Source organism: Hippocampus zosterae, chromosome 3 (assembly GCF_025434085.1).
Source record: "Hippocampus zosterae strain Florida chromosome 3, ASM2543408v3, whole genome shotgun sequence".
NCBI classification, from domain to species: domain Eukaryota; kingdom Metazoa; phylum Chordata; class Actinopteri; order Syngnathiformes; family Syngnathidae; genus Hippocampus; species Hippocampus zosterae.
Window position 1 is genome coordinate 20804619 of NC_067453.1, and position 18134 is coordinate 20822752.

The 18134-nt window shown below is 44.4% G+C and overlaps 2 protein-coding genes and 2 long non-coding RNA genes across 8 annotated transcripts in view; 2 read left to right on the top strand and 2 right to left on the bottom strand.

Annotated features, from left to right (window-relative positions):
* The window catches only part of LOC127597902 (transient receptor potential cation channel subfamily M member 1-like), a 35051-nt gene extending 32247 nt beyond the window's left edge, over nucleotides 1-2804 (bottom strand). Inside the window, exons 1-3 of one of the 3 annotated variants that reach the window (XM_052061269.1) lie at nucleotides 2423-2804; nucleotides 2175-2293; nucleotides 1859-1977 (exon numbers count right to left, since the gene is read on the bottom strand). The gene's annotated coding sequence lies outside the window, so the exon portion shown is untranslated. Of the gene's footprint in view, nucleotides 1-1840; nucleotides 1978-2174 lie in introns of all 3 variants that reach the window. The other 2 variants (XM_052061267.1, XM_052061268.1) reach the window with 2 other exon arrangements.
* On the top strand, nucleotides 1-9980 carry LOC127597921 (uncharacterized). The gene is made up of 3 exons (XR_007961809.1): nucleotides 1-128; nucleotides 528-729; nucleotides 9847-9980. It is a non-coding gene; the product is annotated as an uncharacterized LOC127597921 (long non-coding RNA).
* LOC127597920 (uncharacterized) overlaps nucleotides 6263-18134 on the bottom strand; it is a 20826-nt gene continuing 8954 nt past the window's right edge. The window contains exons 1-5 of one of the 3 annotated variants that reach the window (XR_007961806.1): nucleotides 17367-17566; nucleotides 15924-16066; nucleotides 9814-9963; nucleotides 8897-9063; nucleotides 6263-6534 (exon numbers count right to left, since the gene is read on the bottom strand). This is a non-coding gene — a long non-coding RNA (uncharacterized LOC127597920). Of the gene's footprint in view, nucleotides 6535-7538; nucleotides 9064-9813; nucleotides 9964-15923; nucleotides 16067-17366; nucleotides 17567-18134 lie in introns of those variants that run through there. The other 2 variants (XR_007961808.1, XR_007961807.1) reach the window with 2 other exon arrangements.
* Nucleotides 11754-18134, top strand: part of klf13 (Kruppel-like factor 13) — a 21934-nt gene continuing 15553 nt past the window's right edge. The window contains exon 1 of the mRNA XM_052061287.1: nucleotides 11754-12621. Within this exon, the coding sequence (XP_051917247.1) occupies nucleotides 12168-12621 (454 nt within the window). The 5' untranslated portion in view covers nucleotides 11754-12167. The remainder of the gene's footprint in view (nucleotides 12622-18134) is intronic.

An 18134-nucleotide genomic window follows, 5' to 3' on the forward strand; every position in this document is an offset into this window, starting at 1 on the left:
GTCTAATCTTGCTGAGCATAGCGGCATTGTCAATTATCTCGAGGCGCTTGCTTGCAATGGTAATTACGACAGAGCAAGATGATCCCAAACACAGATGGCAATAAAGAGACCACGCGAAAGGCAGCAAGGTAATCATTTGGGCCTGTGGAAGGGGGACAAATCTTTGTTTAACTCTCGCTGACTCAAGCTAAAACATTTACTCCCGCAACGATTTGCCCCTCGGTCAACTGATACGAGTCGTTTGAGTGAGTTGTGAAGTTACGTTACTTTGAAGAGACGTCTAAGTATGTTCATGAGACCAAAAGAAATCGCTTCAAAACCTTTTCAGACTTGTGTAACATAAGCACATTTTTGTGCTTTTGACTTCTACCGATTAAAATGATGTATTCAGCCGAGTTGTACAGGTCAAAACCATGGTGGAAAAAGTGATTCAATTGATCACAAAAAAGACAGCATTTGAACAAGTGTGTGTGGACTTCAAATCAACTCTAAATCTGTGGCGCTAATCAGAACCGTGTCACCGACAGAAAAATCTGAACGAGGTGACTTGAGCCATCCACATTCAACAGCGCATAAGCTGTTCAGAGAAACAGGGGAGCCGGAATGGAAGGCAGACGACGCACTGGACTGGCTGCCAGGCGATCGACGAGCTGCATTAACGTCATCCGTGTGAACCACTACACTGCTGATGGCCTGTGATTTCATGTAGATACAGCCAAAGAATGGCAGGTACTGCGGTCGTAAACTATCATCAGTCAAGCCCAAAAAAATATTATTGACGTGTCGTAATGCCGGCGAAGACCTTAAAGCTTCAATACAAGCAAAGCGCCCTTTCTACTTGAGCCGCTCTTGAGCTGCGTATGCACAAATCTCTTCCAAAAGCTAAAGCCCATTAGTCTGCTTCTGCTTATGGTCTGAATCTGTGTAAATTCCATGATGTCAAAAGTGTTGCGTCACTTACACAGGAAGTCAGTCGGCTTTGGCTGGGAAACTGCTGAGGCGATAGAGAAACTGCCTGATATAAAGCATTAACCATCCAGAGACACCTTTGTGACACTTGGTTCCATTTTAAAATGGTATATTTATGTAATGTTATAGATCAAAAAAGAAAAAGAAAAACAGCAACCTAAGATTGGCAGTCCAGGGTGTATCATTCTTATTGACACTAAATCAGCTGGGATAGGCCCCAAATACCTTGACACCAAATCGTACTTCCTCGTCGCCGCCATTACAGTGAAAGTCAAATCTCGAGAGATTACTTTTCACACGGGAATTACGACTAAACAATTCCTTTAGATCCGAGGTCTCAAACTCAGGTCCCGGAGGGCCGCTGTCCTGCGTGTTTTCCAAGTCTCCTTGTTGCAACACACCTGATTCAAATGAACAGGTTCAATATCAGACTTCCGCAGAGCTTGCTGATGATATGATCATTTGAATCAGGTGTGTTGCAACAGGGAGACTTGGAAAACATGCAGGACAGCTGCCCTCCAGGACCGGAGTTTGAGACCCCTGCTTTAGATTGTATTTGGCCATAACGTCATTTTGAGAACACAATTAGCCGACTCTGTGGCGTAATATGAAGTTCAGTCAATTGACTTGGATTAATTTGTTGCGTAACTGACACATCCAATATGGCAGACACGCAGACGTATCACACAAACACGATCCAACCTGTTCTGACGCTTACAGATCTCCAGCACATTTGAAATATTTTAACGTTTTTCGGCTAGATGGGCCGAGCGTAACATAACGTTTGACCTGATCCGTCTTACTGATGAGGACCGTGTGATTTTTCCATTTTCAAATAACTACTTTTACGTCATTTCATGGAACGTTTTACCATTGAAACACTTTGTACATCAACTTGATGCGTCCACCATCCCACTGGACCTTTCCTTTGGCTCACGAGCACATCCCAATGCGTCATCCGAGTGGGAAGCCTCGGCCTCTGGACTTGCGGCTGCAGGTGTGGTGGATCTGTACGTGCAGTCACAGCATGGAAGGGATTATTAAATCACAACACAGTCATCACCCTCAGGAAGCCCAGCCACAGCAGAAACAGCAAGCCTGTTTGTAAATATTTACGACAAATCCATTGCAGGGAAATGTTCAGGTTTCTTTTTTTAACAGCTGATTTCCAGCAGCCCACCTACAGACAACATTGTGAGTCATACCTCCGAATAAGCCAGTCCTCACTTCACCCACTGGAACTGGACTGGCCCAACTCCTTGTGGCTTTTATGGGGGGAGGGACTTGAGGTTCAAACGTTTGGCTTCGCTGCTTTTTAGTCCTCCTGAGCATAGATATTCCAAAAAAACAGTGGTGCTGTTGTCAGGTGATACAACGTGCTTAACTCATTTGTTTTGCGATGCTGTCGCCTTAATAACAGCCCCGCGTGTGTTTGTGTGCGTGTAACACTTACAGGTGATAATCATACGAGCTGTGAGACAGTGTGGCAGCTGGAGAACGTCGTCGAGTAGATGTTTTATAAGCGTTATTTTTTTATTTATTTTGCAAAAGAGAATGTGTGGCTGGCACAGTTCGCAGCTCCGTTGCGTGTCGAGCTGCGCGGCAGTTGGGTGACGCAAAGCGAGCTATTAATAACTCACGAACGGGATGTTCTCGCCTCACCACTGCGGGGTCATTCGAGGATAAAACCCGCGTTAGGTTGAGCACTCACACCACCAGACAACGTCGAGACGTATGCCGGTGTTGTTGTTGTTTTTTTAAAATAAAGGACACAGTACCACTTTCAACGTTTACTTCTCCCACAAGTACTTCCGCCTTTAGCTCGCACGAGGGTTGTGGGAAGGCACGCCCACTCGTGAACCCGCTGACTTTGGGAGCACCCTGCGACCCGAAGCTGTGTAAACACACTTTGTGACGTATGCTCCATTTCGTGAACATGGAACATTTTTTTCTAATGAGAGAGGACTTTGGTTTACCTTTGCAGTTAGCTGTAACTGCTTAGTAAGTAGTCTTGTCAGCTACGAAAACAGACTATTACAGCTACAGGAAGTGAAAGGGGAAAATCTAACTAGCTACGTTGCTGAAATGAAAAGGCCAAGCCAGGACTTCATGGGTTGGCTGTGTTTTCGTGCTGGTCTTGATGGTGTCACAAGCTAAAGCAAAACAGCAGCAGCAAAACAAATGAGCTAAGATTCTTTCAAACCTTCACTCACTGGGTAACCGGCCGGCTCTCTGAACTGAGCCACAGCCAGCCAACCTGGAGCTGGTGACAGCTGGTCTTGCTGATGTCAACAGCTACCAGCAGGACAGTATGGTGGTGTAGATGTGTGGCTTTGGCTCTGTTGGTGGAGCGGGTTGCCGAGAAACCAAAGGGTCAAAATTCTTGAATCTTGGCTGTTTTGTGCTTATTGGTGATGTCAGCAAAACAAGCATGAAAGCACAACCAAAACCATGCAGGTCTGAGATGTTTATGTTTTGCATGCCCGCGACCCTCATAAGGATAAGCGGATTAAAAAATGGATGGATGGAAGTGTGATTGGTCACAAAAAAAATGTTTGCAATATTTTACGGTCATCAAAATTGAAGACAAATTTGCAGTTTTGGTATATGATCAAGAAAAATTAAGTCGAGGCACAGGATTTGCCTTTGTAGGCCACAGGCATTGATGCGGTGGGCCACATCTTGCCACTGGACCTTGAGTGATCTATAGTTGATCTATGTTGTTTTGTTATTTTTGTTGCTCGGTAGACTTTATTTTATTTTTAAGGGCAACCGATGGGGGTTTAGACCATCAGCAAACCCTGTCCTCCAAACTGGTTTGGCTGTTCTCCACCGCTGACCCCCCCCCCCCCCCCCCCAACCCCCCACAGCTACTTCTGGTGGAGGTCGGTGGATACTGGATACTGCGTACAATTGCAGCATTTACAACAGTTTGACTTAAATTTAATCAAACACTCCACCGTGCCATGACGGGAAGGAATTAAGTGAGAAAAAGACCACTAGATTAGTGTCAGAATCATCTTTATTGGCCAAGTATGGAGAACACACAAGGAATTTGTCTCCGGTAGTACAGGCAACGCTAGTATTGCAATAACAAACAACTACGATAAACAAAGACATGACATATAAGCATCGAAGGACTTTCCGTAATGGAAAGGGTACCGTTGTGCAGTAGTACCACCCAATGACAAGCTGTGCGACAATGTGCAGACTTCCGGCAGAGAGCAAGCGATCAGTCAGGCAATACCATAATATAACAGTTGTGCAGTTGGTGCAGGTGATCGCTCCACCATTTTTTTAAAGTAACCAGTAGCAGTGATAAATGTCGATTAACCTGCAAAATATAGGTGATAAAATCAAGTCCCAACTGAATGACATGAAGCTGTGCTCCGTCAAGTCTTGCAAGTACTCAAAAATGGATGCTAGCGATGTACTGTAAGTGCCTCTCTTGAAAGGTCTTAAAAAGGATGCCCCCAACGGCAATGGCATCGGCACGAGTTCATGCAGCGCCTGCGGTCCCGGCGACCAGCTGAATGGCGGCCCTCATCCCTCCCCGGCCAGCGTACTGATCAATGCATCCTGAATAGGGTCACCACCGACGAGTAAATGGGTGCAAAAACAAAAACGTGTCCGCTTCACTTTGCTCTTTTGAGCTACATTGTGCGAGACGGACAAAGCCAACATGTCGCGATGAGAGGGAACAATGCACAGAGTCGAGGCTGGGCGTCAGCCTCGGGTCAACGGAGTGACGTGGATCTCTGCTCGGGTTCACGAACATAACATTGTGCGTACGAGAGAGAGAGCGAGCGATAGCGCGCTCATCTGGCTGTCCGTTTATGCGGCATTCCCTCAATGAGTGCGGGCCAGCACTTTGTTCTTTGTGGTGGCGTGCCTGGGATGTGGGATCAAGGCGGGGGAGGCAGAAAGGATTAACATCGGGGTGAAAAAGGCTGCCTCTGTTGTGAGGCTGAACGTGGACAGCCTGGAGGCGCGGCAGAGGGAGGATGACGAGCACAGTGAACTCCATCTTAGATCAACGCCTCCCACCAGCATGCGAAGCGATGCAGTGACCTTCTTTTATCCTCCGCCCCTTGCCTATGCCACACGGCTCTCATGGCACTTTGTGCCCGAATATTGCATATACCGTCCGCCAATTCCGCCCATACAATTTGGAGTGGTAAACCTTGATCTGGATCTCGTGGGCTGTGTAGACATGATATCGTTATTAAGTATTAAGTATTATGGATTAAGTATGAGTATAAGTATTAAGTACCGTGACATCATAGCCGTACAACGTACAATGAGCTCTGTTGCTAAAAGCAAAATGTAAGCCCTCCTAAAATTTTTTACAAATATCTCTATTCATAGCTGAAGCTGTAAATATCCCACAAACTATGAACCCACACCGGTTTAATATCATGTCAAAGTCATCTTATACGCTAACATAACCGTTACCTACACGATTTGACTTCCATCAAAGGCGCTGGAAGTTTGTGTGTACGTGCTAACATGCTAATATGACTGTATGCCCCTTTTCTACGAGTAAAATTGTTGACTACATGATACTAATTCGAATATCTGGTTTGTTATTTGTGTGAAAGAAACTACTGTACTGCTTGGTGCAAATTTTTATTTTCGACATTCTATGAAATGCTGATGGGATCACCTTAGCATATGCTCCTTTGGACCAATGGGAACACACAAACAAGCATGGTGACAGTACTCCATCCAAACTGTCCTGTCGCATTTCCTTTATTCATGATTGGTTTTTCATATTCCATTTAAACGCTAAATTATATCTGTATGTGTGTTCCTATGAGTTGTCTGACAAGTAGTCCCATAATTCCAAGATAATAGGTTCATTTGTGCCCTTTAAAGTGGTGCTGTAGGTGTCTTGTTAATTTGTTTCCTTTGCACAAAGCCAGACAACTTCTTGCTACACCTCATTCAATTTTTTATAAAAAAAATACAATGTATGATTGGAGTTTTTCTGTGAACGAGAACACGTTGTCCTTTAGTATTGAACCCAAATTGTTTCATCACAAAAACTGCTTACGGTTGTTTGTTCATGCCTGAAAATCAAAGGATGTTTCCCGACAACGTGTGCATTGTACCGCCTTTGTACTTGCAGCATGACTTTCACTGTTGTCTCGGTCAATCGTCTCTGTTTGCCAGTCATATTATGCGAGCTTGCCGATAAGCACTCAATAATTTTGGTGCTTTTGTAACACACATACCTTGCTAAACTGCAGCTAAACCAGACGTTGTGGCTTTTACGTGTCGTTTCAACTTGTCTCGGCGCCGCATGACTCACTCATTGAACCTCCACCCACATGATCGCGCTCAAAAACTTCACGCCCTCCGCCCGGTTTCATTTTCACAATCAATATGTCACCTGTGGCCCAGTGAAACATCATAATATGTTGTACTCCAACCTCCATGTGTCCCGTTTAGCCTTATCGTCTAACAAATCCCTTTTTCTACACAGGTGAAATAGCAGGCTGCTTTGTCATCATTAGTCACAGGGCCTGTTGTTGGTGTGTCACTCAGGATGAGTAAGCTTTGCTGAGCAACAACAAAAGAGGAGACAATGGGACAAATAAGTGCCAAGATTAGAGCTTTATTCGCTCAGTAACTTCCTTAACACTTGTTTCTTTTTGCTGTCTCGGGTTTCCTCTCTCATGCAAAATACATTTGTATAAAATCAATAGCAAAAGACGACAAGTTGTTCTCACAAAGTCTCACCTGATAATAGCACTGAGTTCAACCCCCCAGGCACCCCCACCCCACAGTTTGTGATGTAGGTCTTTGTCACAATAATTATTTTGTAGCCAGATTGATACGCTTGAAGTGAAAGTTGCTAATGCTAGTGGAAGCTTGTTTCTGAAAAGCTAGATGTCGGTTTTCCTTACGGTGGGTATAAAAAGTCTACAAGGTCCTTTCAGCAGACATCCACCCCCAATTTAAAGTGCCTCTGATTAACCCCAAATTGAAATGCTCTTGTCGGCTAATCCTGACATTTTGCTTTCCATCAGAAGCCTGAAGGTTTGGCACTAGCATTGCGCTAACTTCAACTGTGATGAAAAACAGAACTCTTTTTTTATTGCTACAGTTTGAGACGTGGGCCTTTGTCACAATAGGTTTTAATCACAAGGTTTTGCACTAGCATAAACCGTGATAATGAATTATTCATTATTCTCTCCACCTTGGAGAAGGTAAGAAGAAAAACAGCCCCGAAAGCATGATGCTGCCATCACCGTGTGTCGTTGTCGGCAGGTATTGAAGAGTTTTGTGTTTGCGCCAAACAGCTTTTGGAATTATGGTCAAAATATTCAACTTTGGTTTTATCAGACCATCAAGAAATCTCCCAAACACATGTATGAAATTGTATAAAATGTAATTATGTTCAAAACAGTCTAAAAAGTGCATTTATATTTGAAAGTTACGCAACAAGCAAGGGTTAGTGTAGATGTATTTGTTCTGAAGAACTCAGAATGTTTTCAAAAGCTAGAGAAACATTGGCAGTCTGAGCCTTCTGCATCAGAGGTGTAGCACATTCTGCCTACATCTTTGGCGTGTTGACAGTGTTTGTTCAGGTTTTTGGTGTGTGGGTAGACATTTGAGTGGAAAGAACTACTTTCTGCCGTGTGTATTGACCTGACTTTTCAGAAGTTCCAAAGTATTTATTTGGTGACCCCTGGCCCTCCGTGGCCCTGCTGTGAAAGTAGTATGAGTGTGTGGCATGTGCTTGACGAACTGGGGTAATGGATTCTATTTGTCATCATCCACAGTTTGTCAGCTACCAGACAACCAACAATCTGAACTCCACGTTACTTTCAGTCCCGTGTAATCGTCACTGTGTCATTCAACCAAAACCAGTAATGGGCAACTGGTGGCCCTGAGTGGGCCTTTGATTATTAAACAAATAAATACATAGATAAATATTTTTTTTGATCTAAACTAAAATTGGGAAGTGGGGTGTGGGAGGGGGGCTGTTTCCTCTACTACAGTGGATTCCCGCGTACTCATGGTTCGGTATCGATGGACTTGCCAAATCACGGATTGTTTTTCATGGGAATTTTCCAATAGAAGCTTATCTGCATTTTTTTTTCTTTGAATAATCTTTCGGTTTAAAATACATAACTCGTGTGCCAGCCCACTATTGGTGAGTACCTATGCCCACCAATAGTGGGGGTCCACTGCATAGTTTGAAGTTGTATTACCACCATGTACCACGAGATGGCAGACACATCTTTGTTGCACTTGCACCAATGTGAGTATAGTAAGCTAAATATTTTTTACCAGATTTGGAATGACATGCAGGGCAAACATGGTACCTAAATAGACTTAAAATTTTGTGTGAGTTTATTTTTGTCAAAAAATGTTCTTGCGCGTTAATGTTGGTTTGCTGTTGAATAGTTTTGTGACGTCCTTGAATGGTCATTTTTAAAGATGAGAGCCCTTTGCACTGGGAAAAGAACGATCGCAGTATGTGGCTATTTATGATTTTTCAAACGCTTTTTTGTTGAAGGCACTTCTTCGTACATGCATTGAGCATAAAATGTCTTCCGATATTGTGGTGTATATTGGTCGGATAAAAAAAAGCACATATTTTGTCCGTATTTAAAATTGATTTTTTGCCATACATCTGGTTAGGAAGTGTGCTGTTTTTTTTGCCCCACCATCCCTCAACACACACACACACACACACTCAGTAGCGCTGATGAAATTGTGACCAATCAATCATTTAAGTTTTCCATTCATGACCTCGACAATAGCGATGTTTTTCCAGATTTTGTGCGTGCAGACATGGAAATCAATCCCTGGAAATGAGCCAGAGGTTATAGCACTGACCACCTGCCAAATAAGAGAACACAGCGATAACAAATTTAATCTCCTTGTGACTTTTCATGCTTTTCACACTGACCTTGGCATGACAGCCGCCTCGACGGTCAAAGTGGTCAGACTGTGCTTTGAGAAGTCCCTCCGATTACAAACAATGTGAAGTGGCCAATCTGCTCCGAACTGGATGTCAATGCCAGATACTACAGGGCTATCTCAGAGTACAAAATGTCCCCGGGGCACATCATATTGCTACAGTTTGAGAAAAAAAGGATTTGCAATGATAAAAAAAAACAACTTCTTCTATAAGCTGAAGCTGATTTCCTTAGCCCTTCGGTGGGTGTGTGCTTGGGAGTTGATTTGCACTCACAAATTTCAACACAGCCCACACGACGCTTTAAGAAAGAGGAAATAGACCCTCTCCTCAAGAAGACGTACATGAAAACACGAGAGCATCATGTTTTGTCTTTTTTTTTGCGGCCAAAAAATATGTAAAATAATACAGCCAGATGGCCTTCTGAATGGCATGTCGCCTTGCTCCGGCTGAACACTGGGAACATTCTAGTGCACTGCTTTTGTGCACCGTGCTGAAAGTGTGCATTCATTCTCACAGGAGCGCATCAGTTGCAGCACAGAAGCAGATCTGATACTGACTTGGTGGTTTATTTCTGCTCCGATTTAACAACCCTCCAATTATTTTTTCATCCTTCCTGGACAAATAAGTATGAAAGAACATGTTATCGTTTTTCCAAGGTTCCTCAATTGAGACATGCTGGAATTAAAGCACGTTTGATAAGTGGCGGGATGTCTGTCTTTCACGAATGTCCTTTGGGTTACCGATTTTTGCTTTCCTGTTTGGAGTCGCACCCCATTTCCACACGTGGTTGTCATCTGAATTGAAATTCTCCAGTACAATCCGACTGAAAACTACCTTTGCATGCAATCAAGCCTACAAAATGAGCACTGTCCTATGAAAAATGTCAAATAATGACAAGATCTCACAGTTCTGTATGTTGACTCTCACTTCCTCCACAGTGTGCCACTTGTGTGCTCCCTGAGGATGATCTGAAGAAGACTTTGCCTGTGCTGTCTGGCGGCATGTCAACTGGCAGAGCCTGCGGAGTTTCTCAGAAAAAGGTTTGTGGAGGTCCACTGCAACAGAGAAGAAGAAGAAGAAGAAGAAACCATTTTCCAAAAAAGATGCACACTATTAATGTTACAGTGGGTGGGCACAATATTTCACTGTGGTTTGTTCTGACGTCAACTCCTGAATAACCCCCACAAGAGTTGTGTATTTAATGTGCAAAATATTCTGGCGGACGGTTTCATTTATTTATGTACCAAAATTATTTTCAATTATCTTCTATTACTATATTACCCATCATGGATGAATACAAGTGCCCCCGTCAAATAAGCATACCCGTCAACTCATACGGTTTAGCCATAGTTCATTCGGATTTTGTGGTGAATCTTGCGTATATGGCCGTATCGCACAAATCATACGGATTCTGAAAATTTCAGTTTTTTTTCCCCCTAACAGGTAGTTCCGTTTGCTTTTGCCCAGAATGATGCTAGTCTACTCGAATGCTTTCATTTCCAAAGTAGATATGAATGGATGCTGTAACTTCCAGCCGATGGGTCAGCATTTGGAGTTGGTGAAAAAAGTAACGCAGGAGTAACACAGTAATGCCACTAAGTAGAATGATGATTAGACATTAACCAGACATTGTATTATGGAGATCTACAATAAATATCATTGAAAATTTCGTGGGTTTTTTACATATAAAATGCTTTGGTATTTTATAAGAATATAAGGATTTTTTGCTCTTTATAAGGACTTTTTTGGTAGTTTATACAGGTTGGCGCTCCGAAAAGTTGACAGGTATGAATAAGTCAAAAGACTGATGACTGAACTTCACCAAATCAGCAATATATGTGTGAATCTCTCTCTTAACTGAGAGATAAGGAGTCAAGGGGTCAGTTTTGACTTCAAAATGGCGCCGCGAGAGTGGCTGCCTTTCCAACAGCTCCTATATTTTGTTGTTCTACTTCCTTCTTCCTTTGAACTTTGTTGCTGTGAATTGGGAATTTCTCCATTGCGAGACTCATAAAGGGTTTCTTATCTTATCGCGCAATTATAGTTCACCTTACTTTATTACACAATACTTAATACTTTATTACACAATATTTAGTGCCTTTGTTTTTATACCATGTTGCACTCCACAAATATTTGTGCAGAATCGCAATGACATGCTGGATAAACGTAGTACCGGAATGGTATTAAAATGATCAGTGAGGTGATTTTGTGTGTGTGTGTGTGTGTGTGTGTGTGTGTGTGTGAAAAGGTGCACTTTAAGAGTCACTGCACCTAATGTTGGTTTAGTGTTCAGCAATTTTGTCCAGTCGTTTAATAATATTTTGTTTTGCACGATAGCCCTTTGCAGCCGGGGGGGAACTAGCATGCGGTTATTTTTTTTTTTGATTGTTCAAACCTTTTGTTGTTCAAGGCCTGATTACTGGAATGAGGCTCGTAACAATTCGTCTTCAACGAACCTCATGTGTGTTTTGGGAATGTAGGAGGGGGTGGTGGTGGAGGGGGTGTGTGGTGGCGGGGGGGGGGGGCAAAGTGGATCACTCAAGGGCTGGGGGGACAACAGGCAAACTCCACACTGCAATGCCCGAACGGAGATTCGAACCCCAAAGCTCATTCTGCACATATCGCGCTGCCTCAAATGTGCATTTTTGTCATCTCAATTCGTCACGCATCGATAACTACACGAACTACATCGCGGCTTTCCCGTTAACCATCCGAACCCACCATTGGCAACCTGTGGGGAGACTTTGAAAGTGTCTGCGTGTCGGGAGTCTTTTGGGGCCACGCTGCACCCAATGAGAGCTTGGCGCGGTGACGATGCAGCAACGCGGTGCCGGTGCAGGACACGCCCCCAGCATGGATACAGGCTGCGGGGACAGGCGCTCCGAGACACTCTCACTATATGCTGGGGAGCATCTGAAGCAACCATAGGACGAGTTCACACACCCAACTTCTAAGAGTTGCCGCACTCAACAAAGACTTTGTCCTTTTCCTTTCATCTCCTTCACTCCGGGGGGACTTGTGCGCGCTTGCGATCGTCACGCAGGATGTTATTACTGACGAGACTCGGAAAGCCGGGTATGAAGAGCGTAAAGTCTCTCTGATGAGAACCACCTCCTTCTATCCGCCACACAAAGGGAACCACGGAACAAGTTCTTTTCTTCCTCCCACCCCCCCACGCGCGCCACGCCATCGCTTTCTCTTTTGGATGTCATAGTGGGGCGGGAGGGGGGGGGGGGGGGAGAGTTCCTTGAAAGACGTCATGGATCACTTCGCGGCGGAGTGCCTTGTCTCGATGTCCAGCCGCGCGGTCGTCCACGCTCCGAGGGTCAACAACCGGGAGATGAAGCCGGAGAACCCGTCGCCCCCCCCTACGAGGAACCCGGAGGACGCCAAAGAACCCGTGGTGAAGGACAACTCCTCCCTGTACGTGGTGGCCAGGATCCTGGCGGATTTTAACCAGCAGACTCCCAACGGCGTGCTCGGCGAGCAGGCGAGGAGCAAGGAGGAGAGCCAGGCCGGGCTGACGGAGGATGCAAACTGTGCCACACCTACCATCACCATCTCGGATCCGTCGCTCAAACAAAGGGGCAAAAGATCGAGAGGTCGCAACGAGCCCGAGTCCCCGCAGAAAAAGCACAAATGCCACTATTCAGGTTGCGAAAAAGTTTATGGCAAATCGTCGCACCTCAAGGCGCACTTGCGGACGCACACAGGTCAGTTGCACGCGTGCTCTTTACACTTGCTTGGGAACGTGCTTGAATTGAACGGGCTGTGTATTTAACACCGTTTGTCACCGCGCGTACGTGTTTCGGTTGCTCTAATTATTCGACGCAACTCGGTTGAACTTTCCTTTTGGGTTTGCGCGGAGGGTGCGAGCCGAAAATAGTGCCACTCCCACTCCCATTCGCGTCTCGCAGCTCGCCCCCATAGCTTCACCGAGCTGCAGCGCCAACGCACACACACAATGCAGACTTCCGGCCCTTGTTTTCTTCCTCTTGTTCTTTTATGCGTTGAGTAATTGAGACGACTTCAATTGCGTCTCGAGACTCAATGATTCGAGGAGCACGCTAAAAGTTCCGCAAGTACAACGCATCCCCGCGACCTTCTCCAAGGAGCGCCACAGGTTTGCTTTTGCATTCCTGTGGATAAGCCACACGAGGAGGGGTGGTCAAGGATGCAGATGCGAGTCAAAATTGAGGGGGTTGAAATGAGCTGCGTGTGCCCAAAGCCCTTTGTTGTGATGTGCCACACCCCCCACCCCGCTAGACAGGCTGCCAGCTGATCTGGCCAGCAACAGACTCTACTAGCTGAGCCCAGAGACCAGACCGAGGAGCCTCGCCTCCTTTCTGCAGCGTCTCCAAACCCTTCCCTTCCTTTTCCTTTCCTTCGCACGCACACAGCCCTCTGCAGCACATATGACACACATGCACCATGTAATCACCACTTACGCTTTGGTCTCACAAAGGTGATTGTGTTGAAAGGAAAGCCTCCCAAAAATGAACATACTTAACAAGACCGCCTTGTTTTGTGATCAGATTAAGCTCCTATTCATTGTTGACAAGCACATGAATGGCCTAATGATGATCACTTTTTGCCCCTTGGATGTGATAAACAACTGAGGTGATTATCGGAAACATCTACGTATGACCCAGATCTTTTGCTATTGTGCACTGTCATGTTGGCCGTTGGCTTTGAACTCATATCAATTGGCTTCACAATAAGCAGGCAGTTGGGTAGTTTGTGATAGTGGCTTTAAAATTGTTTATTTGCTGTCAAAAATTTAAATTAAATTAATTTAAATTTAATTTAAATTCTATTTAAATTTCCCCAGTGTGGGACAAATAAAGGATATCTTAAACTAAACATCAAACAAAGAGAATTACACTCTCAAGCAAGTGAGCATCTTTGCACAACAACTGCTACTGCCAGCGCAGTACTGAAAGAAATTTGGAAAACGCCAGAAACCGTTTAAGCAACGGATATTCAAACGCAAAGAAACACATAAACAGACGTCACACAATATTCCCCAGTCATACATTCTTTATCCTCTGCAGAGAGTTTGTTTTGTTTTTCTGTATGACTGCACACATTGTATGCTGTGGTTTGCTGCTACTGCTAAAGATAAAAACAAACAAAAAAAATTCAAGTGCCACACTTCTGGTCATCCAGAGCATCAACATACGGAAGGAAGCGAGGCTCACATTTCCCGTCTTGTGTTGAAAGCACGTGTGGCCGTCTGATGAGCCTTTTTTTTTTAAACACCACATCAGAGATCTCCTTTCATGCATCAAATTATCTTGATTACAGAATGTCACGGTAACGTGAAAGCACACGCAGTTGCGGAAGTGTCACACTTGGCTTGGTTCCGGGAACAAGGGCAGGAAAATGCTGGGTCGTCTGTTACGGGTCTGATGCTGCTTTTTTTGGTCAGGATTTTTGTTTTAAAGACGCAATAGTGTCAAACATGTTACTTCCCCCTCAGGCTGTTTGACCACACTGCTGTATGTCAGCTGCTTTACAGATTTACTTGTGAAACGGTGTCAAATTCATTTTTGTCACGGGCCACAGCGTATTATGAAGCCAGTGAATTGTTTGTCCATGCTATTTCTTTCATGTATTTATCAGGAAGGATTGGTAAGAAAAAATGCTTGCAATATCTCATGTCTTCATGTTTGTAAAAGTGGAGACAATTTGCAAGAAACACAAAATTGACACGTCACCCTATGCCTTTGTGGGCCACAGAAAATGATCATGCGGGTCGCGCCTGGCCCCCGGGCCTCGACTTGAACACCGGTGCCTTAAGGCAAATGAGGTGTTTGGACACCCTCCCGTAACTTGCAATTGGCGCGTGTCTCATAATCTGTGAGAATAACGAGCCGCTCCTCTCCTTCTATTGCACGGGCACAGAATGTGGGTCATTTCAGTTCAGCCGAGCTGCCTCAGCCAAGCTTGCAGTGCTTTTTCATACAGCCAGACTCTGGCTGTGCTTCCCTCCAGATCCGACTAGTCGAGCGAAGAAAGCACCGAGTCAGTTCCAGCCAGTAATTGCAGAGTGTGTGTGTGTGTGTGTGTGGGGGGGGGGGGGTGGACACTTTTATAGCCTCCCAACAAAGAGAGCCAAGTACCAGACGTTTCTACTTGTGTAAATGCCGTCATTGCGGTCTTTGTTTATGCGAGCTGGCAAGGAGCTCAAACCAGACCTACACTTTGACGCGCGCTGAAAATTTCTCTTTCAAAATTAACCAGTTAGCAATACATTTCGGGGAGCAAGATTTTTGTTACACTTTTTGAAAGAGGGACTTTTTTCTCAATTTAAAACATTTACACGTTACAGCGTTTGGCTTCTGGGTTAATTCTGGCTTGGTACCATTATCAATACATTTTTTTTTCAGACTGATACCAGGATGAGTATTTCCTCTTGAGTACTCACTACACCAATACCAAATAAAATTTCAATAATTGATGATCCCGAACAAAGTCTGGGATTACAACGGACATGATGATTTACAAATGTGTGTCAAATGGCCGCAATATAGCACCAACTATTGTCAAAGATTTACTCAAAGTCATATTTTTGTATTTAATTAAGTATCAGTGACTGGTATCGGCATCCTTCATGAGTACCCAATATCTTCAAATAAGGCCGATTTCACCCCCATCCCTTCAAAAATATGTGCAAAAACAAGTGGATCTGAAACCTGTTGGGTAAAGCAATACATCAATGTTAAAAAAAAATAAAAAATACAATTTGACGTAAAAAAGGCTTTAGCTCACAATTTGGCTGAGGCATAATTAATCTCGATCATAAATGTATATTTTCCTCAAGTACTGGACAGATTTCATAGGAAACCTAGCAAGCACTTATATATATTGCCTATGGTGTTCATAAACTAGAGCTCACAGTGTTGTTGTTTTCTTTTAAGCAGACTTTACTTGCGTTATACTGTATGTACTGTACTCTTAACACTGTACGTAACAGCTTCTAGTACGTAGACAATTATTTTAAATCACTCACCCAAGTGCATTTCGTTATTTAGTTTGAAGGCAGCAAATAGTTAGTGGGTATGTGTTGCTGCGAGGAGGTTTGTGGGGTTGTCCAAGGTTACCAGACAGCATTGGTCTGGTCTCCCCGTGTCAGGGGCTCCCGTGCACCACATCCTGTCGTGTACATATTAGACAAGACATCATATCAGGTTTATATTCATCTTGAAAGAACATCTGCCCTTGACGTTTTTGTTGTGATCTTACGAAAACTGCGCGGCTTTTCGGAGGGCATAACTATTTGTAGTTTCTTAAAACCATCTTTCCCCATGAGCTTCTTGTGGTGTCTTGTGGTTAGTGAGTACACGGTGTAGTGCGTACATGCCTCATTACTGTGCTCTGGTTATGTCATGTCGTCTGTTATATTCCGAAAGGAGTCTTCAACCCTGACAAGCTCATTACAAGTCATGTCTTCATAAAACAACAGGCGGGGCCTTCTGTGTCCCCCTGCTAAATGCCTCACAAAAGGCCGTCTTGACAGTATATTGGACCTCTTCAAAAATGGTTGGCATCACCGAGGAAGAACGGGGTCAATATTTCCGAAAGACAAAGTGCCTAATGGAATATTTTACAGCTGGTTTGAGGTTTTGTCTGGACAGGCTTTCTGGTCTGCCGGGGGTACCTCTGATACAGTGAGGTGCTTGTCTAGCTTTTTTTTTTTTTTTGCCCACCCGAAAAAAAAAGAAAAGTGGCGACACCTGGCAGCACAGATTTACTGTAATTTACAAACCCCTATTCATGCGTGCCCTCTATTTTTTTTGTTTTGGGTACACGTGTGAAGCTGTGATTAGTGTTGGCCATTTCTTTTTAAATTATCACAATTTCCACACAGGAAAAAGGAGTAACAGAAAGAGATTATATCTACTGCGGCTCTTCCAGCAGTTTAACATTTTGGCTCGTGCCGCGACAAAGAGTGCACAGTACTCCCGATGTGGCCGGGATGAGGTAGCGGGGTGGAGATGGGGTTTTCCCGCCCTTGCCTGAGTCTGGGTCTCGTCCTAAATCAAAATATTACACGGGTACAAGAGGTCAGTGTGTCTACCTGCCACACGGCAGGATTTCCACCAACCACCTCCCAGCTGACCGATATTTTCGTGCTGTGTTGTCGGGAGAAACTCGGCAGTTTCCTGTTTCCTGCAAACATGAAGCTTTAAGGAATGCTGGCTACATAGTTTAAGAAAGCAGCATGATTATTTTTTTGGGGGGCGGGGGTGCATGTTGTCTGCATTGGACCCTTTGTAACAAACAAAGGAAATAAACTCTGGTTCTTATCCTGGCCACGTTCTTACCCGCTGCCCCATTTTCTCCATTGCCTTGGCCCAAACAGATGTTCGAACAATGAGCGACTGACTTCAATTTTGCACAAACTTGAATTAATGACCCCGTGACCAGCATGCGGTTGCTCGATTCAACCTACCTTTTCACCAAGGTTGTAGGTTTCAGTTTGGATCATCACTGTTGGACCAAGACCGGTAAATCCTGAGTAGACTTGTATTTCCACGATGGCGTTTATGGGCGGGATGGGCTTCACCGCGTAACTGAAGCAGCACAAGCGACAAGGGGAAATTCCACACCTGGACATGATCTGTAAACAAGGCATACGAATGACCAATTGGTTGTAAAACGTTTTTTTTCCCACACATTGGAGCCACTCCCATTGGCACCTTTAAAAAAAAGGATGGTGAAAAGTGGAATAGCAGCTTTCAAAATATGCCACATCAGCCACAACCCAGCCCTACTGCCTGCTGTAAAATTAGGCTGAGTTGTTGATTAAGTGCAGAGCCCCAGACGTGACATGGCTGGTAAAAGAAACAACTGTGCTCACAATCTAGGTACGGCGCCAAAAAGTAGGTCTAACGTGAGCGCGTTTGGAGGTTAAAATCAATTGCTGGAAAAGCTTTTGGGATGGCTGTGGATGAAAACATAGCTAGCACATACAGTATTGGCTAACCGAAATACGGGATGCCCTCTACAGCTACCTTAAAGGTTTTGTGTGCATGCATGTGTTGTAATTCTTCTTTATTGCACATATTTGACCGACTATGCAGCCACAAGGTATTATTTCGCGCCTATGTCACAACTCATTCCCAGCCACAAATGACTGCCGTATTTTGTGGCCCACAAATTAGCATTTAGTGCGTAAATTTGAACGATATTGTGGCCCCGCTTTTCTTGCCTGTGGCTC